This window comes from Bufo bufo, chromosome 1 (assembly GCF_905171765.1).
Source record: "Bufo bufo chromosome 1, aBufBuf1.1, whole genome shotgun sequence".
Lineage (NCBI taxonomy): Eukaryota > Metazoa > Chordata > Amphibia > Anura > Bufonidae > Bufo > Bufo bufo.
In genome coordinates this window covers 186235281-186257551 of record NC_053389.1, presented here as the reverse complement: position 1 = coordinate 186257551, position 22271 = coordinate 186235281, and the positions used below count along the sequence as shown (strand labels likewise).

Below are 22271 nucleotides of genomic sequence, written 5' to 3'. Positions count from 1 at the left end.
GCAAGGCATAAAAAAAACTACATAAAAAAGGAGCTAAAACACAGTATATAGCTCCATGCACACGACCGCATATATATTTTTCCGTATCCAATCCGCGTTTTTGCAGATCCGATGCAGACCCATGCATTTCAATGTGGCTGCAAAAAATGCGGACAGCATACCGTATCTGTATGTCTGTTCCATGGCATCCGCAAAAATATAGAACAAGCCCTATTATTGTCCATTTTGCAAGCAAGGATAGGAAATTTCTTCGTAAGGAAGAAAGAAAATGGCACCATTCACACGGCCGGGATCCATGTTTTGCAGAACGCAAAACACATACGGTCAAAGACAGATGAAAAATGCAGCATGCACAAGTCAGTTATGTATGTATGTATGTGCATATATATATATCCTGTATATATAAAATGTATCTTCCTGTCATTATTGTTCCTGTTACTGCACAAGTTCCTGATTTCACATATGCAGAATATAAAATATTATTTATTTTAATTCAACATCTGAATACTGGAGCTGGGATCATTGAGCTTTCTTAAAATCTCCACCTTACTATCATTTTATTTGATCTTTTTATGTTATTTCAGAAATGAAAGCTTGTGCTTTTGTCTGGGATTCAGGAATGCGCCCGTGAAAGGGTTAATGCTCTGTGTGTGTCAGTGGAAAATCCACCAAGGGATTGTTTTAATCAGGCTGAGAGGTGACATCACAGCTGGGCCTGACATGGGCTCTGATTGGCTGGAGATGACATCAACCTGAGTTATTTTTAACCCTCCCCCTGCCTCCCCCCCTCCCCTCTCCCTGCACATTACCTCATCCCCTCTCTGCTGGCTCCAGTCACCATAACAATATAGTACAGAGCACCTGGGACACTCTGCTACCTCCTAGCTCTGCTGCGTCTGTCCGTCCATCCATCCATTGCAGGTACTGCCGCTGTCGCAGGCTGCTGCATTGGCTTTAGTGGGAAGCCTCCAGAGCTATACCTGAAGGTAAGGTCTTTGCCATTTTTTGCCTTTTGTTTAGATTATATATATATATATATATATATATATATATAAACCTATTTTTATATCATGTCGTTGCTATCGTTTCCTCTTTTACGCCTCGTGCTGCGCCCTGTCTTATCGCAAGGGGCTGCTGCAGCCTCCATCATGGTCTATAGGTGTTCTTCTGTATGGTGGCGCAGGCATATATTGCGTTGTGCACAGATCTATGGAGACAGGTGCAGCTCATGGGCACTGCAGATGTAGCAGAGCTGAGTGATATTATGATGTGCGTTGACATTAGGCTGCAGGTTGACATTAGGCTGCAGGTTGACTTCTATGCACAGACCAAATTCTGCGGTATAGTGCGAGACATTTGTGTGGCTGCGACGTCTTTGCTTTTCCCAGACCAGCTGGTCAGATTTCTCTGGGAAAGGCAGAGGTAATCCTTCTCCACAGCTGTTGGGATCCAGTCGTGCACGGATTCTGCGATGCATTGTGTTGGGCAGTCATTTCACCAAAAAATGCATCTCTAATTCTATCCCCGCCATCCAGCAGCTTTCTCTCTGCAGCTCCCATCTCCTTACTGCCTGCAACATTTTCTGCATATTTGCAAACCGCTTCCCACATCCCTGTTTCCTGTGCACGACTGATATGTTGGAATTCCATTTCATCCTCATTACTGGAAGTAAAAAAAAAAAAAGAAAAACGGAAAAATGCTGTGAATGTGCCTTAATGCGGAGCTGTGTGTGTGTGTTTCCGCTATTTTGGCTTCTACCCCATTTTGCTGTAGTAAGGCCAGGAACGCATTGCAGAGCGGATCAATTATTGCATAGCTCATGGATCGTCAGGAAACTGCAGGCAATGTAAAAATGAATGGGATGTAAGGAAGAGAGCTGCATTAAATCTCCTACCGGCCAAGGACATTGGGACGTCAGGGTATGTCGCCTACGTGGAGGCCATGCAAACTCTGAAGGGGAAAAATATTTACATTGTTCTGTAGTGTGCACATAGGACAAAGGACATTTTCTGGTATCCCAGGGTAGGGACCAATTAACAAAATGGGGTTTTGAGTAGAGATGGGTATGGTTAAAAAAGGATTTTGGATAGAACATTTTTTTTATTTTTATATCTTATTATTAAAAAAAGAAGAGAAAAAAATAAAGGTATAACACATAATTTAGAAATATTTTTGTGACTTTTGTGTGTTTGTGGTATAAAGTATGCTTTAAATTTCTGTTTGTATCATTATTGTAGACAAGGTAGTGACATTGGCAATTGTGCTGCTCGCCTAGGAAGTGGGGAACAAAGGAAAAGATCAGGAATGCGAGAAAATGACAGAATAAATTAAACAGAAATACTAAATATTAACTATATATAAAAATAATTTTCTAACGAGAAATACTGCAATTAATAATAAGATGTAACGCTGTGGATCTGGTATTGTGATATATCCCCCCCCCCATGAATGTTTGAAATTGGGTTTGGATGCAAGGAATAGTTTTCTTTTCTTGCTTCCTTTTTGTAAGGGGGGATGCGTTTAGGAGCCTTTCTGAGCCTAAAATGGCTGATAACAGATGGAAATAGCGATGGACAAGAAAAGCTATAGCATTCGGTTGATTACACATTATATTACTGCCTCTAAGATTAGGGGGCAGAAATCCCCAGTATTAGAGATATATTAAATTCTGAGGTTTGTGGTCACTGTATTAGATGAAGTTATTAGTCCTCCTTTCATTGCTCCAGGGGATATTTGCAGCTAGAAGTCATGCGTCTGGTATCTCATTACATCACAGATAACAGGCCCCTCTTACACCATGACCTCATCTGCAGCCAGACCTGTCATGAGTGACCTAATGCCCAGACCAAAGAAGGCTGTCGCTGGGTAGTGGGTTATCTATAGAAAACCCAATCACACAATAGAAAATAGCATTTCATTATCATCTTGCGGATGCTATTACCAAATGCATGTAGAATGTGATTACATACAGATTGAAGCAGTGCCATGGGTTTTCTGCAGAAGAATCTACAGTGCATTTGTGATAGACCCACCATACTCTGAAATCTCTCTCTCTCTATATATATATATCTCTCTCTCTCTCTCTCTATATATCTCTATCTCTCTCTCTATATATCTCTATCTCTATATCTCTCTATCTCTATCTCTCTCTATCTCTATCTCTCTCTATCTCTATCTCTCTCTCTCTCTCTCTCTCTATCTCTATCTCACAGATCAGTTTTTAGAAAGGTCTGGTAGGAATACAATAATATCTTAAATGTCTCCATGAGTCAGAACAAGTTCACTGAGAGAGAGAAAAAAAGGCTCTAAAACATAATGTCTTATTATGTGTTCTAGAAAAACCACATGCAACATTTGAATTTCCCAAATGACGTCACTTGGCTGTGTTCTCATGAACGCATGGCTTTCTTTTCTCCCAACGTGTTTCATGTTCATGTTCTGACTTGGCCTTGATGGTAATTTAATAAATTCACAAAAAGTACCAAAAAAATCTCAAAGCCCCATTGGGCATAGATGAAAAGTAATTTCAGTGTATTGGTTTAAAAAACAAAAAAAAAAAAAAAAATGTAAAAACTTAAGTAGTAAAACAAAAAAATGTATCTGGCAACCAGCGGCTGCTAATAACATTAATGGAATTTATGTCTGTTAGATGGTAACCTCTGCTGCTAATACTCTGCCCTATAGTCATCTGTATGAATTTCATTAGGATTTATAGTAGGTGATTGTTTTTGGAGTCAGGATTTTACATAAATCAGGTTTTTCGTGTAAGCATTCTTGTACCTGTCTAAACTAGCTGAGTGAGTGGTACTGAATATCCTGGACTGGAATACACCCATTAGCAAATGCTGAAAATATGTTCAGGCTGCCTCATTAATAATGTTTCTTTGATGTATTGGGAATGGTACATCCTTATCTCTGGACATCTGATCTCACAGCCTGTGCTTTTTATACGTAAGCCTGATCAGTCTGGTGAGGGCACAGTAGAACTGAATACCATTTCATCAAAAGTTCCCAGTAATAGCATTAATCAATGTTAAGTTGAGAGGTCTTATGAATGTTGGTTTGTCCTACAATGGGTTTTCCAGGCTCCAGATATTGATGACGTATGCTCAGGGTAGATCCTTAATATCCGATAAGTGAGGGTCTGATACCCCACCCTCCACCAATCAGCTGTTCCCTGCAGCCTCTGGTGCTGGAACTAGCACTTTGAATGGATTAGTAACCACAGCTTTGTTCAAAGTGTAGTGACCGTGCTAGGTTACTGCAACTCGGATACCATTCACTTCAGTGGAAGCTGAACTGCAGGTACCTGGCAGGGCCACTATGCTTTGAACGGAGCTGTGCTTCCTGTTCTGATCAACATGCTAGTTCCAGCACCAGAGGCTTCAAGGAACAGCAGAATGAATGGTGGAATCAGAAGAGATACAGCCAGGTCCATAAATATTGGAACATTGACACGATTCAAATTTTTTGGGCTCTATACACCACCACAATGGATTTGAAATGAAACGAACAAGATGCGCTTTAACTGCAGACTGTCAGCTTTAATTTGAGGGTATTTTCATCCAAATCAGGTGAACGGTGTAGGAATTACAACCGTTTGCATATGTGCCTCCCACTTGTTAAGGAACCAAAAGTAATGGGACAATTGGCTTCTCAGCTGTTGCATGACCAGGTGTGTGTTATTCCCTCATTATCCCAATTACAATGAGCAGATAAAAGGTCCAGAGTTCATTTCAAGTGTGCTATTTGCATTTGGAATCTGTTGCTGTCAACTCTCAAGATGAGATCCAAAGAGCTGTCACTATCAGTGAAGCAAGCCATCATTAGGCTGAAAAAACACAACAAACCCATCAGAGAGATAGCAAAATCATTAGGCGTGGCCAAAACAACTGTTTGGAACATTCTTAAAAAGAAGGAACACACTGGTGAGCTCAGCAACACCAAAAGACCCAGAAGACCACGGAAAACAACTATGGTGGATGACCGAAGAATTCTTTCCCTGGTGAAGAAAACACCCTTCACAACAGTTGGCCAGATCAAGAACACTCTCCAGGAGGTAGGTGTTTGTGTGTCAAAGTCAACAATCAAGAGAAGACTTCACCAAAGTCAATACAGAGGGTTCGCCACAAGATGTAAACCATTGGTAAACCTCAATAACAGGAAGGCCAGATTACAGTTTGCCAATCGACATCTAAAAAAGCCTTCACAGTTCTGGAACAACATCCTATGGACAGATGAGACCAAGATCAACTTGTATCAGAGTGATGGGAAGAGAAGAGTATGGAGAAGGAAAGGAACTGCTCATGATCCTAAGCATACCACCTCATCAGTGAAGCATGATGGTGGTAGTGTCATGGCGTGAGCATGTATGGCTACCAATGGAACTGGTTATCTTGTATTTATTGATGATGTGACTGCTGACAAAAGCAGCAGGATGAATTCTGAAGTGTTTCGGGCAATATTATCTGCTCATATTCAGCCAAAATCTTCAGAATTCATTGGACGGCGCTTCACAGTGCAGATGGACAATGACCCAAAGCATACTGCAAAAGCAACCAAAGCGTCTTTTAAGGGAAAGAAGTGGAATGTTATGCAATGTCCAAGTCAATCATCTGACCTGAATCCGATAGAGCATGCATTTCACTTGCTGAAGACAAAACTGAAGAGAAAATTCCCCAAAAACAAGCAGGAACTGAAGACCGTTGCAGTAGAGGCCTGGCACAGCATCACCAGGGATGAAACCCAGCGTCTGGTGATGTCTATGCGTTCCAGACTTCAGGCTGTAATTGACTGCAAAGGATTTGCAACCAAGTATTAAAGTGAAAGTTTGATTTATGATTATTATTCTGTCCCATTACTTTTGGTCCCTTAACAAGTGGGAGGCACATATGCAAACTGTTGTAATTCCTACACCGTTCACCTGATTTGGATGTTAATACCCTCAAATTAAAGCTGACAGTCTGCAGTTAAAGCACATCTTGTTCGTTCCATTTCAAATCCATTGTGGTGGTGTATAGAGCCAAAAATGTTAGAATTGTGTCGATGTCCCAGTATTTATGACCTGACTGTAGTTGTTTGGCCAGCTTAGATATCAGGGTAAGTAAATCCATTCTCGTTCTACTGGTAGCCTTACAGAACTGGTGGGATGAGGCTGCAGAAAAAGAAGAGTCTACCCATGACATCATGGGGAGGCTTCATCTTCTGGTACTCTATATGGCTGGCATATTGCTTTGGTTTTGGCCATCACATTTTAACACTTTAACTGCATGTTAAATATTAGAAGAGGGCAGAGCATATTCAATGCTAATACAATATGGCCACTTATGCTACCTTTGAAAAATGTTGAATTAATACTAGAAATGTTACGTGAATAATGATGTATGATGTATTATTTTGTGCATATGTAATCTCATCCCCATATGTTCCATCTTTTTTACATTTGATAACAGACTGATCAAAATGGGTGGAGAGAGGAAGCCTCCCCAAGCAATTCAAGCCCAAAAACTAGCTGGCATCTTGAGGGAGGACAGTGAAGGGGTCCTGGTGATTGACTGTCGCTCATTGAGTGAATACAACAATCTCCATGTGGTGGGCTCCGTAAACCTGTGTGGCTCCAAGCTGGCCCGAAAACGTCTTCTTAAGGAACTTCTTGTCCTACCACACCCTAAGGTTTGTTGTAGAAGATATATCAGTCGTCACCATTAGAGAGAGCTGAGCTTAGTGTATCTTGTTACTATCGACATTCCTCCAAAATAATCAGGATGCTTGTTATGTGATACCCCTTCTGACTACATGTTACTTTTAAATTAATATGATTCATCCAGTCCTAAATATAGACCAGTCAGGGTCAATACTGCAGCAGACAGACATGGGCAACAGGAAACCTTGTGCTTGATAGCTGAGAAGTCTTCTTTATTGACTGGCAAAATGCAGACCTGTTCAAAATAGAGAAATCAAGACAAGAAGTTAGGATCAAGGAAATGATGGAGGAACTTGGGTTATATAAATCTTTTGAATTCTAAAATCATGAGCTCCATATTTGCTCAACAAAAATGTGGTGTTTTGCTTTGAGGTTTAGATAGGATAGAAGATTTGTTGGAGACTAGATGAACAGGTCTTCGTAAAATAATTGAGCTATCTAACCACTGCTCAAAGAGAGTCTGTCACCACCTTTTTCCATTATAAACCGCTCCTGGTGCCCTGTAGATCACATTAACTGTATCTCAGACTTACCTTTTTGTTGATATAAAGAAAACTATCTTTTTTCCAAATTGCAAATCGGAGCCCAGCCACTTCCTATAGAATCAAGGCCTGCTCCTCCTATCTCCATCTTTTCTCCACCTCCCTCTGCTCCTGACACCAGAAAACACAGCACTTGAAATCTCGCGCAGGCGCATATCAACTATCTGTTTGCACCTGTATCGACTTTTCCATTCTGTGGTATTGGTGTTATCAACCCTTCCAGCATATACACACCACAGTTCATGATGCCAAATAGATGGCTGATGCACCTGCGTGAGATTTCAAGTTCTGGGTTTCCGACCTCAGAAGCGAAGGGAGATGTAGGGAAGATGAAGATAGAATGATCCGGCTTGGATTCTAACGGGAATGGCTTGGCTCCAATGCCCAAGGGTACTGCCCCTTGGGCTCTTTTCAGCTGATTTGCATATAGGAATAAAGATCATTTTCTGAGGAAACAAAGATCAATATATCAACAAGAAGGTATGCCTGAAATACAGTAAATGTGATTTACAGGGTACCAGGAGCAGTTTATATTTGAAAAAGGTGGTGCAATGGCTAGATAGACTCCCGTTAAGCTCATCATATATATTAGATCACGGTCAGTCAAATCTGTCTGTTTGGTAGTCTTGGTGACCTCCCAACTGATTAGACATTGGAGGGGAAAGAAGGATTGGCAGCGTTTATATCCTTTGTTACCTTGGGAAATAAGCTACTGCCAGTAACATCTGGCAGTGGCATACAGTGTATTTCTCCATGTGACAACTATCTATAGAGTATGACCACCTTTAGTTATAGCTTTTTGGGGAGGAACTGGATGACCACAAGTAATGAATATAGCTCCAAAAAGGGTTGTCACCCATCATTCGAGGCTAGTTATGCAGTAACATATCCCCAATTTCTGCTATGGTAGAATTACAATTCAATTAACCACTTTCTTCAATGTCTATGGATTTGGGTTTCCATCCGCTGAAAATGTCAATTTTTTATTTTTATTTTCCTAATTCAACAGATTGATCCTTCATTTGAGAAGCAAGTAGTTGTGTATGACCAGGGCAATCAAGAACTACCTCCCGGCCATTTTGTGTCACTGGTTGTCGGGAAGCTAGAGAAAAAATACAGCTCAGTTTCTCTTTTAGAAGGTAAGTAAACCATAATGTATTGGAGTAGGAAATTACACAAATCATAATGCACCCACACTTGACAACTTCCAAAAATCTGTCAGAAATCATTAGCAATACTTGAAGTCCACCTTTGGTTATCACTTCTCTAACCTCTAGTGCAAGAGAAAAGTGATATCACATGATAACCATTCAGCTGAATGGGCCTTCCTTGTAATACATGGAGGGACTTGGTCCGCTGGAGCTACAGACGCTATAACAACTCCCCCCCCCCCCCCCCCTATTTTATAGAGGGGTCTCCTGATCGCTTTGACCCCTCTCTAGGATGTCCAAAACACCTTAAAGGGCATATGCAGAGGGTTTGCCTTTTATTAGACCTTTACGATTTCATTTTAACCCCATAAAGAAACCACCTGGTAAATTAAATCTCTATTCATGAATTTCACAATGGAAATTATAAAAAATCTGTTTCATCAATGCTTATGTCTAAACGGAGTAATATGAATAATTATGGCTGAATTATGTCAATGGAGCTCCAGTACATAGCAGAAGCTTATATCAATCAGGTAATATTACATTCTTTTTTTGAATGGTGGTAAAGCTGAGAGCAAGATGATGTAAGCTGCATTCAGAAAATGTGATCTCGCAATTGATTTTTTTTTTTTCCATTCAGACCAAAATTGTCCTATTGACTAATTTATCTGTTTCCGAGTGATATCCTGTTTAAAGAGACTCGGCACACGTACTGGGTTTCAAGAAGTGGTGCATGATCCATGTCTCGCAGTGTGAGGTCATTACCCTTGAGAAAAAAACCTTAGCAAGACTGTGAAATGTGTATGAGCTCACCGCCAGTGATGGAATGCATTCACTAACTTCCAGAGAATAGCCCAGACCATATGCCTCCCCCCCCCTCCAATAAAATAAAAAATAAAAAGAATGGAAGTATAAAGTGTTGATTTCCATTGTATGATATCCTAAAATTTTATTAAAGGGATTTTCTCATAAATAAAAAAAAAAAAACCCTGTCCATATGCCCTATTTGGCGTCATATAAGGAGTTGTTTGCTTGGGACCCCACTCTTTTTAAGCCAGAGTGGAGACCACTAAATTAATGTGTCAGACCTGGCCCGTCCATGTAGTACATGGTCAACAATCCATTTGTATGGCTGGCACGTAACACTATATTTCCCTTGCAGCAGCTGTGGACGATACCTGTCCTAACATATAACAGCTGATGGCCCAGGGTTCAAGGAGCAGGACCCGTGGCAATGAGCTAATTGCAGGGTGATTGCTGTATTTAGAGCTGGTTGTCCATGAGCTTGGCAGATGACTCTAAACCAACCCTAAATTTAACACAAATGTTGCTAGTTGTGTAATGTTATCTGTCCACCCTCCTGCTTTTCTGCTTACTTGCCACTGTATGTGCTATAGTAGTACTGGTATTATATTCATGACATTATGTTTTTAATCAAGCTCATGGTTATGATCAGTCAGCAAACATTGAAGACCTCCTAGACCCCCACAGATCCCTAGAAGGCGGTGAGAGAAGAGCTCGTATAGCGTGCTCTCTCTCTTTGCTGCAGAAGACGGGATTGAGATGGGCCCATAGACTTCCATTGAGCCCGTCTCCTGCAGCGATATATACGAGTGCTTCTCTCTCCTTATTCTAGCAATCGGCGGGAGTCTCAGTACTCAGACCCCCACCTATAAAAGCTTTTGACATATCAAAAGTAAACTACCCCCCTAACCCAACCCTGGCAATCGGCCTAACTTGGATTTGCAGGAGTACATTAAGAATTGGCACCAGCCCAACTTTGAGTGCCGGTCAGAATCAAATTTTCTCACACTCACAAATCATCTCACCCGAAAGAACCACTGTATTATCATTGCAGTCATCCTGCTTTAAATGGCATATGCTGTGATCCCATCACCCAGTCCACACCAAATTAGGTAACTTGCCAAAAATAGTGTGGAGGAGAAAAATACAGCTCAGTGCACCTTTATGTAACACTAAATAAAGTTATCCAATGGAGGACACAAGAATACAGCAAAGCAGAATAATATATACTTACACATCGGGTTGCTTGGCATTGCTCTTTCAACTTTTTGAATTTGTTCTCTTCTTCAGGAGGGTTTGCAGAATTCTCATCACAATTCCCAAACCTGTGTGAAGGCCGCACCTCGAATTTTTTGCACACGAGCATATCGCAGCCTTGTCTGTCAACATCAACAGTGTCTGTTACCCGTATACTGCCGCACCTTTACCTGGGCTCCCAGAATGATGTCATGGATCAGGTATGAACCATAAACATACACAGGTCATATTACAAGCTGCCTCCTCCACCGATGCCAAATGAGTTTAACCTTTTGTCTTTAGTTGATGACAGATGATAAGATTTACGTCTACAACCTGTGCACTTGTTCTTGTAGCCTTGGCAGAAGTTATTTGCTTTTTTTTTTTTTTTTTTTAAGGATGTATTCACACGGCCATGTCCGTGTTGCAGAATGCAAATCTCAGATCCTAAAATCACGGACATGGGTCATGTGCTTCACAGTGCAGACCCATTGACTTTAAGTTAGGACCTCACTTATCTAAAAAAGTGGCCAGAGGGGGTGAGTTAAAAAGATTCTGCCACCACCTTTATGCTACCTAGGGCAGCATAAGGTAGTGACAAACACACTGCCCCCATAATATGGGTACATAAAGTGACTTTTAAGCAATTTACCTTTTAAGTCCTGAAGCACTGGGATCCAGCTATGAGGAACTAGTGCTCATTCATGAGCTGTGGGGTTTTCCCACCCCTGCCCTTCTGCTTATGATTGACATCTTTCTCCCTATGCACTGTAATAGGCAGGTAACTGTCAATCATTGGCAGGGTAGTGGATGGAGCTATCCTCAGAGCATATAAATATAAGTAGACTGCTTCCTCATAACCTCATAGTAGAATTTCAGTACAGGTGTATGGGTGCTGGTTGAGAACCCCCCCACACACACACACTTTATACAGTGGCTCAGGACATACAAGGACTTGTTCTGGTAGTGCACTTAGCCCACCAAATCATTTGTGGACTGAAAACAATCAGTCTCTTCTCTCTACTGCAGAAGAGCTGATCTGAACCACCTCACAAGGAACCAGCAGAAGACTTGAGATCTTATACATGTATGCAATAAAATTGCTGGAGTAGGGCAATCAATGGGTCAAAAATTCTGGTGGCCAGCAACCATGAAAATGCCAATGTTCATTTTAAACTTGAATTGTAAATGATCTTTCAGTTTGATGATCCATAGTTACATATAGTTAATACGGTTGAAAAAAGACAAACGTCCATCAAGTTCAACCAAGGGATAGGTGGGGACGCGATTCCAGAAGCAGAAAATTCTAGTGAAGTTTCAGGAAGCTTTGGATCTAATACATTTTATAAGCATTGCCTTAGTCTAGGCCTCAATGGATGATAGGTGTTTTTGTTTATTACTAGGTTCGTTAAGTAACATTCTGGTAAGGCCTCATGCACACGACCGTTGTTCTGGTCCGCATCCAAGCCGCAGTTTTTGACCCATTCATGCAAAACATGCGGACAGCACTCCGTGTGCTGTCCGCATCCGTTGCTCCGTTCAGTGGCCCCGCAAAAAAATATAACATGTCCTATTCTTGTCCGTTTTGCGGACACGAATAGGCATTTCTACAATGGGCCGCCCGTTCGGGTCCGCAAATTGCGGCAGGCATACGGGCAGCTTCCATGTTTTGCGGACTGCAAAAAACAACGGTCGTGTGCTTGAGGCCTAATCCAGCACCATATGGTTCTGTGAATTCTTTATTATGGGACATATAACAGACATTGTGATAATAGAATTTGTCTGAATCACTAGAGGAGAGCATGTTTCCTATTACAAGATAATAACCTTGAATGGAAGCAGATTCAACCTTGTGGAGAGCAGTGTCAGCACTACACCGCCTCTGCCTTGAATGTAATGTATAGGTAATGACTCTGCTGCATGTTAAAGTCATCTAACTGGTCTACATAACATTCCCAGGCAGAACATGCTGCAGGAGAATTTAGTGCAGCTTTCATTCCTTTCCTTAAATACTATGAAGATGCTTCTGTGAAAGCTCCTGCACACACCACCGATGATTTGTGACATGACTATACTGACCAGGCAGCAGAATGCACACTCCAAAATAAATTCAGGCCTAAATGTCTTTAAATTATGTGTGGTATGATGCAATGGAGGCATACGTTTTATATAACTCTCCCGAGATTGACTGTTCCTGCAACATTTACCATCTCATGGGAAGAGTTCAAGCTCTGGTGGTGAAGCTCTCTATGGGATTTGCTCAAGTAAGATGAGTCATATACACCATTAATATAGGTTATTCCATCAGGTACTGTAGATTTCTAGAATTTCTTTTCCAGTCAAACCAAATGCTGGACGTTGTAATTTCACAACAGCTAGAAACTACATATTAAGGGGGACATTTATCACGAATGGCGTTCCCATACACCAGCCTTGATCCCCTGAGCACTGGAGCAAGACGAGACTAAATGATTAAGAGGCATCAGTACTTCATGGGCCAGAAACTCAAATAGACTTGAGCTACAACTTGCGCGAGTCTCTGAGATAAGTTTATAGTAAATCTGACGGGCTGCATTTGACTCGAAGCTAGTTTATACTTCCTGGTCCTGTCTTGGCAGATGAAATACCTGCTCAGCAAATCACTATGAGGCGGGTCACTGCTGCAGCCAGTGATTGGCTGGTTGGTCATTTCCAGGTATTTTCCTATTCATGGAGACAAGACCAGGAAGTAGACTCCAGTACGGACCAGGGCAGCATCAGAATGGGTGTGGTGGGGGACTAGTGAAGTACTTTGCTTTAAAAATTTAAATTTTTTTTTAATGAGAGTCCTTTGTCACCATTTTACCTTCTGGAAACCACTTTAATAATCTGCCATCATGTTACGCTGAGGCTGTAGTGTCTGCCCCAGGACTAGTTCTGATCTTTACATTTTGAGCCCAAAATACAATTGAATACAGTCCAAAAAAAAGCAACTGGGAGTTGATGAGCTGTCATGGACAACTGCTCCACTTTTTGGTTCCAATTCGGTAGTGCTAGGGTTGAAGATACAGTTTTAAGCAAATCTCCATATGGAGTCTGCCACAAGATGGACTGTTAGAAGTGGGATTCCATCATAACCTATCTTCTTACAAGTCTCTAGAACATTGATGAAGGTCCAGGACCTGGGGTTGAAGAGGCAGTGGTTCTCAGTAATGTACTTAAAACACTTTGAGACCAGATCCGATTTCCACAACTTGCAGTAATCCTATATTGGAGTTTCTAAATTGTAGAAATCTTCAACCACCACTGAAGAGCCATACTTTACCACTTGCATCATAAGGTTCTCGGCTGATGGATCTCCACAAATATTGTCTATTGTGCTTTATGCCACGTACCATGTTAAAAAAAAGTCTTCTACAGAAAATATATGCCCATTTGGTGGGGGTCACTCTCTTGAGTATACCTTAGAGCACAGCTATTCTAGGGGAATCTGAAACATGAGTGAGACAACAAGGGGCTCTTATGCTTTTTAAAGCAATCATTTGTGAGACTTGTGGGGATTTTTTCTATGAATCGGTTTCTCATTTTCAATGATTTCATTGTGCTGCTTAATTTCCTTTTTATAGGAGGTGATTAATCAGAATGGCATCACGCATGTGCTAAACGTCAGCTACAGCTGTCCAAAGCCTGTCTTCATCTCCGATAACCATTTTCTACGCATCCCCATCAATGACAGCTACTGTGAGAAGATCCTGCCCTGGCTCAGTGCAGCTGTTGAGTTCATAGGTATCTTTTCCGCATTGTCATTCCTATTATTACACATCAGATACAGTGAATACATCTGAGGTCATTTAGTTTGGATTCTACCCCTAGGCTGTAACACAAAGGTTGCTTGCTCCAGGAGGTGACACATTTAGAGTCCACCCCTCATAATCTCATACCTATTTCTGAGAGAGAGTTGAGTTAGTCCCATAGTGTTGAATGCCGTGCAGCGCACATGCCTGACCGCGGATCCATTCAAACGAGAGACGTGAGAATCCCTTTCTCACGATTGCTGAGGATCCCACTGGTGGGGCCACCAGTGATTAGACATTTTTTACCTAACCTGTGGATAGGTGATAAGTGTTATTCATGGGAAACCCTTAGGCTTCTTGCAAACGAACATATTTTTAGTCTGTCTGATCCGCATTCATTTCTATGGGTCCGCAAAAAAACCGACAGAACACTGATGTCATCTGTGTGTTGTCCACATCTGTGTGGCCAGGCCGCAAATTATAGAACCTGTCCTAATGATGTCCGTTTTGCAGACAAAAATAGGCTTTTTACAGTGGGTCCCGCGAAAATTGCAGAATGGGCACGGACCGCATCAGTATTTTGCAGATCAGAGACTTGCGGACCGCAAAACGGATATGGTAGTGTGCAGGAGGCCTTAACAGTCTTCCACCAGTTACAGAAAACTACAGCTTCTCTCTACTTCATTCCAAGAATGGATAGATAAGCCATAGGCTTACATTAGTCAATGGCTTGCTTTCACCTCCCCTAAATGAAGGCAAAGTATCAGCCACTTTGTTTCGGTTGTCTTCCAGGGGGTCCGACCACAAATGAGTCACAGATGGTCCCATCAAATAGAGCTCTTTTAATAGCCAACCGGATTCCAGCTTACATTTTTCTCAACAAGCGCTAGATGAATCTTTAAATTTTTTTAAAAAAAGTAGACTTTTATATCGATTGGTAAAGTACTTTCTGTTTTTACAGGAAAAGTAGAGCTGGTAAACGGTAAAGTTTTAGTCCATTGCCTGGCTGGAATCTCCCGCTCAGCAGCTGTTGCCATTGCTTACATCATGAGGTCAATGGGGCTTTCACTGGATGATGCGTACAGGTAAATTAATCAGCCCTGCAATGTATTTTCTTAGAACTGTGTTCCGTTCCTCTCTTATTCTTCTTTGAAATATTTAAATAAAGGGGCAACTGGATATTAATATTCCTTTTGTCAATAGGATGTGTCCCTACACAGTGTCAGCACTGATTGGAAGGTGTCAGACTATGCTGACACAAGCCTCCGTTTTACAAGTCAATGGGAAAATAAAAGTTGTCAGTTTTTTCATACATTCCAAGGAGGAATAACAGTGGAACAGGTCCACTTTAAATGTATAATGCTGTATTATTAGTAAATGGTATATAATCCTTAGTGTATTTATTATGATTGCATACTACCCTCATTTATTACCTAAATAGTGTGGCTTTCCAATAGATTGGCTTAGAAACCACATTTTCAGATTCCTTATTAGAGAATTCAGAGTTAATACAGAGTGGATCCCCTGTTCTGGACCCCCATGTATTAACCAGAGCAGACAGCAGCTACAAATAGTATCTCTCACTCTGGGTGACCGGGTCGTCTATGCTTTATACAGACAGCACATTGACAGTACTGTGTAATGCTTAGCTTTCCCTGTGGTGGCGCTGCAGAGGAACTGAACACCTATTGTTGGATGCAGCTGACTGCCAAGGGTCACAGTAGTGGAAAATACTGAGATCAGCTTATTGTCACGGGACATTTCTAACTAGAAGACACTGTCAAAAGCTTTACATAATCGGACTTGGGCCTCTTGCACACAACGGTATGCCCTCTGAGACATACGGTCCGTGAGCGGGCCATATGTCCCCGAGCGGCAGTGATTGTGCGCACGGGAGTACACAGCATCATAGATTACAATGATGCTGTTCATGTCGGGCCGCCCGCGGGACTATTGTCCCGCACTCATATGATCTTATGAGAACGGGACAATACCCCCGCGGGCGGACCTATGTGCACAGCATCATTATAATCTATTACAATCCATGCCGCTCACGGACCGTATGTCTCGGAGGGCATACGGTCGTGTGCAAGAGGCCTTATTGTGGGTTGCGTGTTGCTTTTCAACCAGTCCTCTAATTATTTTACTTCATTGTAACCATATTATCTTTTTGTTTAAACAGGTTTGTTAAAGAAAAGCGACCCACCATTTCCCCCAACTTCAACTTTCTTGGACAGCTTCTTGAATATGAGCTGAGTCTTGTCAATTCCCGGCAATCACATCCTGCCCAACCAGTTCATCCAGAAAGCCCTACAGACAGAGAGTGCTCAGAGCAGCCATCTGCTGATAAGCAGGCAAACACCGAGCAGAATTGCCAAAGCAATCACAATCTCAACTCTGTGTCCCATGAAATAGAGGTAGCCATTGATGCCACCAAATTGGACAGTAGCTGTACAAAGGAAGAGTCTGAATCCACCTTGGCGGGCAGGTTTACCACCATGGGGATCTCATCCGACCAGCGTCGTGAAATTAGTAGTTTAAAGCGTTCTTTCTCCCTGGACATAAAATCTGTATACACGCCTTTGTCCTCTTCTACAGAATCGCACAAAAACTTTTATCAGCCTTCTCAGCTAGTCCCATCCCAAGCCAAGCCTGTGGGACTTTGGGATCGCTTTTTGGGTTTTGGACTTAATTTCCTCTACTTCTATTCTGAGGAGGAAGAAGCACAGCAAAATCAAAACGACAAGGTAAGACCAAAGGGAATCTGTGAACAGAGGGATGCTCCAGAAAACTTAAAAAAGAGGCGAAACACAAAGAACCTAGATGAAGGACCTTCTCGTCCATTCACTTTAAACATTCCCAACTGTAAAGGCCAAACATTTCTCAAGGAGAAGACTTTGGAAGTTGGATCAAGGGTGAGGACAATCTCTCCAGTTCCTCTGTGAGGAACACCTTTATCTTCTTAATAGATGGTATGGAGAAAAAACATTTGGGATCTATTAAATGCACAGAACTTTTTAGAACTTGTTGTTTTCTGCTAAAAGAACCTTTCTTTTCCGCATGTTAAGATCCCCAACAGGCCTAAGTAGCATGCCGAGAAATTAACTTGTTTTCAAATGTTTCTTCATATTGAATGAACAAATTGTGAACCAATTTTCAAAGAGCAGACTTTTGGGTTGAGTGATGAAAGTCACTATGTACCAAAGGCCTGCCATTACTTTTTCAATTCTGTTGTGTGCAATTCTCTATACTGACCTAAAAAGGCAGCATTCATTGCTGCTTTATGGCCTTGGAGATGGTCATCTGAACTTGGACTCCAGAAACCAAGAGGTGACAAATGCGTTTTGTGCCCAATATACCTCGTGTTTTACCCTATGGTTGGGGTATTTCGTGGTGTGTTGTGACCATCCTGCTATGAACTCTATCCCGCTTGGTCTACCCGTCCAAATGAATGGATTTGCACAGAATGATCCATGCAATTTTACCCTTGGTGTAACGTAGAACGGTATAGAGGGGTAGTTCTAAGATATATATTTATATTTTCTATTCCTCTAGGTCTTACATGGACATACGCCCTAGAAGCCAAGCAGTGTCTGTGACAATACTTTGCTGCCCTGATACCTCAGTTATATTTTGTTTATTGCTGTGAAATTTATTTAAGTATCCCCCTAGCATGTTTGCGTATCGCCCCAAAACATGACCCACCTCTCAGGATTGAAGGACAGGAATGTTGTCCTTTTATAATAAGTGGTGGTATTTTATTTTTTTTAATTATTTATTTATACGTGTTTTCATTTTTCTTGCTTATGTTAATAATCATTGAAGCCGCTAGTCTTGTTATTGGCTGTACCTATGACTTTGTGACCTGCTGGAGGAATGAGTTAATATAGGAAGACAAGGCAAGCAAGTGTGGCATTGACTCCTTGGGGAAACATTTATAAAATATAGAGATGCCCATGAATATACAGAATTGTTCTCATTGAATTACATACTCCTACAGGCAGGTTGGGGTACTGCACAAAAGTACATTGAATTAAAATGTTTATGGTCTTTACCATAGCTTGCACTATCCTTATATAAGACTCGTTTGGATCAGGGAATAGTAAGAGTTCAGTAATCTAGTCACTCTTGACAGTTTAACACTGTTGTCATGATGGTTTTATAAATGTCTCTAAAAATCAGTCTATTCCACATTGCCTATCTACCTAGAAGTATGTTTCACATTACATGTGTGATCTAAGCCTCATGGATTACATAAAAGCTGTCAAAGTTTACCTTGGAATATTCAAATAGCATTCAGGAGCAGGTTACCGGATTTACTGTTCTGATCACCACTGGGGCCTGCCAGATCTCCAGTCACTATACTGGTATTTGTGGGGTTTCTGGCAGGCTACATGCAGTGGTATTCTGGCAGAAAGCCAGCATTCATTCCGGAAACCCAACAGATCCCATTTTGTCGAATGGGGATCTGACTGGTCCCGGCAGGCTACGGGAATACTGTACCGTAGATGTGAACCTAGCCTTACACTGCCAGTGAAAAGAGATCCTTGATCCTAATAAATCAAGTGACAAGATGTCCAAAATCATATCACATCATGTGAGGGTTTGAAGAACTGACAAAAGGCGCAATTCCAACAGATATGATTGCACTTACAGCATGTAGTGTGACAGCGACTGCAATGTTGGGTTGTCCCATTGGGCACTGTTACTAGGAGACATTTGGGTGTAAAGGCCATATTCTCCAAAGAACACCTGACTAATAGAAAGTCGAATCCTAGGTGAAAGATCAGAGTGCTCGGTAGAATGTAGCTCGTATTATTTGCATATATCTGTCTCACTGTGTTTTATTATATTTATATTTGATTATTCTTTGAAGATTGGATTTGTGCTTTAAGACTAACCATCTCTCGATTAAAGCAATGGCCAAAGAACTTTAATTCACTGTAACTTAATGTGTATGGAACAGACGTGCAGTTGCTTTTTTCTAAAGAGGATTAAGAAATGAAGAAAACCACTATGGTCTGCTATTGCCATATTCTATTCTTTCATCCTCCATGACCAGCACTGACGTCCACATACCGGAGTGTGAAGTTAGGTTGATGAATGGGAAGATTTCTTTGTTCTTGTGCAGGTACACAATGGCTCTGAGGTTCTCGCAGTTGAATGCATTGCTTTCTAGCGCTTCTCTGGTTGATGATTATAATAAAGATGTGAATCTTTTTATTTCTGCGTTGTGTGTTTACTGGGTTGCTAATAAACATCGGGCTATGTTTGGCAGAGGAAAGTAAATCTGGGTCACAGCTGTTGTTGGCTTCAAGTCCCTGCCCGACCAACAAGGATCAGCAGATGGGAGATGAGCCGGTGCTGATCTGGTGGCTTCACGCTCATTTGAGTTATGTAGTATTGTTCTGCTCCACACTTGTTTGTACTTGGGGGAGGGTGATGCCACATAATTTATTGGATAGATATACAACATAATTATATATGTATTTTTTTTACATTTAAGATATGGTATTTCTTGGGGCATTATTTATTAAACAAAAAAATAAAAAATCTGTTTTCCAAGTTTCTTATAATTTGGCTAAAGGATCTAGTTCATTCAGCACTGCTCCTATTCAAGTGACAACATAGGTGTGACTTTGGGAGACTGTGCTGAGACTTGTTTTTCCAGCACATCCCACAGGTGCTCATTGGAATGAGGTATGGGATATTTGGAGGCCAAGTCAAGACCTTGAACCGTCTCTATGTTCTCCAAACCATTCCTGAATAATTTTTGCAGTGTGGACAGATTTTCCCTCTGAACAGGCTAGGAGCGGATTGAGAACTTTAAAGTGGCCCTGGAAAAAGACTAAAAGTGGCCCCATTTTGAAGTGGGGTCCAAATTGACAGAAGGCAGGGCCAGCAATACCATATTGCGGCACATTATACCACCCCAGCAGGGCCAAATAACACTGTGCAACACAAAATACTGTCCCAGCAGGACAAAATACCTCTGTGGTGGCCAGTTCCAGCTTCAACTTTCTGTCATCCTACTCCAGATGCCACAGGATGGCTATACAGCTGAATTCAGTTGTCAAGAGGGGAGCATCAGATCATTACTGAACTTGTTGGCAGCCGTGAGGAGGGTTCAGGTGGCGCTCTGGGGAAGTATCCCTGTAGGGTTTATGGCCAGTCCGCCCCAGGAACAGACCACTGCCATTAGGAAATACCATTGCCATGGAGGGGTGTACTTGGTCTGCACTAATGTCCAGGTAGGTAGTGCTTGTCAAAGTAACATCCATGTGAATGCAGGACTCAAAGTTCGCCAACAAAACATTGCCAAGAGCATCACACTGGCTGTACCAGATTATTTTTTACTTAAGTACATTCTGGTGCCATCTCTTCTACGGGTAAGCATCTCACACAGTCCACTTCATGTAAAAAAGCATGCTTCTGACGACCAGTCCAACTTCCATTACTTTTATTGTCCAGTTCTGATGCTCACATTCAGCAATGGACTGTTGGCATGGGCACTCTGACTGGCCTGCAGCTACACAGCCCTATAGCCAGCAACCCAGGATGTATTTTAAGACATGGAACACGGAACTCTGGGAACGAGGGATCACCCACAATGCCGTACATGCAGCCAATCAGCAGCCAGCCCGCCCTGTGATGTCACAGCCCTATAAATAGCCTCAGCCATCTTGGATTCAGCCATTTTCCAGTGTACTTAGTGCAGGGAGAGACGTCAGCAGGCGCTAGGGACAGTGCTAGGAAAGACTTGCAAACATATTTTGCTCAATAGAAGTGTAGGGAAAGGATAGGGAGGAATTATTCCACAGTATTGAAGTAGAACAGGGTCCAATAGGGGAGGTTACAGCCTGGGTAATAGGAACAATCCTATTACACCTTGCTGCACTGATGGTGGATCCAAATTGCCATTATATTGCTGCTAATTTCAGGTTTGCAATACCTCTGTAATTCCAGCAAACCGTTCTTGTTAATCTGCCTTGTGCAATGCAGTTATATATATGTTCTAAAGCCTTTTTTGGCGTGTATTAGTGTGGGGGGGGAAGGGGCTTATTAGCTGTTGTGTGTTGAAGTGAGAACATTAGAGCCCTTTTTGGCATGTATTAATTTACTTATGTGATCTAACAGTATGTCAGACAGAGAAGTGCCAGGCCCTGCACAGGGGAGGGGCACAGGCCTAAATGTTTCTGGCGCAGGCACAGTTCTCAGCAGAGTAAGGGGGTGTGGCAGCAGGAGTCACTTCGAGAAGCCTGAACTCCCGGTGTCAGCGAGCGGTTATGTCTTGACCAGCAACCCAGCAGTTCTTGAATGGTTGACTCTATCTTCGACTTTGTTGCAAGTGACATCAGACGCCCCCAGCCAAGAGTCGGTGGGTTCGTCAGACACAACCCTTAGTTGGCATGGCCCGGGAGCAGGCCCTGTGCCCTCACCTGCCCTCAACCTGCCTCTGTCCTTTTCTGTTCCCTCAGCCAGAGAAGTACTATATGCTGTGGGCTCAGCTCCACTATACAGCAAGGACGAGCTACTAGAGGACAGTCAGCTACTACCCAGCTAAGATCCAGAACAGACATTCGCCGCTTCCTCCGGTAGGTGGGAAAGTAGTGATGAGGAGAGTGGCGTGGGAGCTGGTGTTGTGAGCGGTAAGGCTCCTGGCTCAGAGACCGCTGAGGAGGACATCAGTGACGTGCAGACAGTACTCGATGATGATGTAGCCGATCGCAATTGGGAGCTGGGTGACGAAGGGGCTTTGTCATCATTGGGAGAATAGGGTGTTAGCTTGCGCATGAGGCAGCGGCGGAGCCAGCAAAGTAGTGGTGCAGGGGTTCACAGAGGCAATGGCGGTAGCAGTCAGTCAGTGCGGAGTGTTGGGGGTAAAATCACCTACTCGGCGGTGTGGCAGTTTATTGCTAAGCCGCTGGGGGAGGTGAACATGGCCATTTGTCGAATCTGTGGGCAGAAGGGGAAGCATGGCCAAGGTGCCAATGTTGGCACCACGGCCCTGCGTCAACATATGCAGCGTCACCATAAAGGGGCCTGGGAGAACCGTGGCTCC

General features: G+C 42.3%; 1 protein-coding gene across 1 annotated transcript; it reads left to right on the top strand.

The window, feature by feature from the left end:
• The first annotated feature begins 845 nt into the window (after positions 1 to 845).
• Positions 846 to 19430, top strand: LOC121002079 (dual specificity protein phosphatase 8-like). Its single transcript, XM_040433381.1, has 7 exons — positions 846 to 986; positions 6453 to 6672; positions 8255 to 8384; positions 10491 to 10657; positions 14042 to 14201; positions 15171 to 15294; positions 16392 to 19430. Exons 2-7 carry the CDS (start codon positions 6463 to 6465, stop codon positions 17152 to 17154), a joined length of 1554 nt encoding a protein of 517 aa, XP_040289315.1. The 5' UTR covers positions 846 to 986; positions 6453 to 6462; the 3' UTR covers positions 17155 to 19430.
• The last annotated feature ends 2841 nt before the right edge of the window (positions 19431 to 22271 follow it).

Excerpts from the sequence above, each read along its gene's own strand:
- LOC121002079 (XM_040433381.1), top strand. The coding sequence starts at position 6,463 with ATGGGTGGAGAGAGGAAGCCTCCCCAAGCAATTCAAGCCCAAAAACTA. Across the intron at positions 10,658-14,041 it reads AGAATGATGTCATGGATCAG|GAGGTGATTAATCAGAATGG; the intron begins GTATGAACCATA and ends TCCTTTTTATAG. Across the intron at positions 15,295-16,391 it reads TCACTGGATGATGCGTACAG|GTTTGTTAAAGAAAAGCGAC; the intron begins GTAAATTAATCA and ends TTGTTTAAACAG.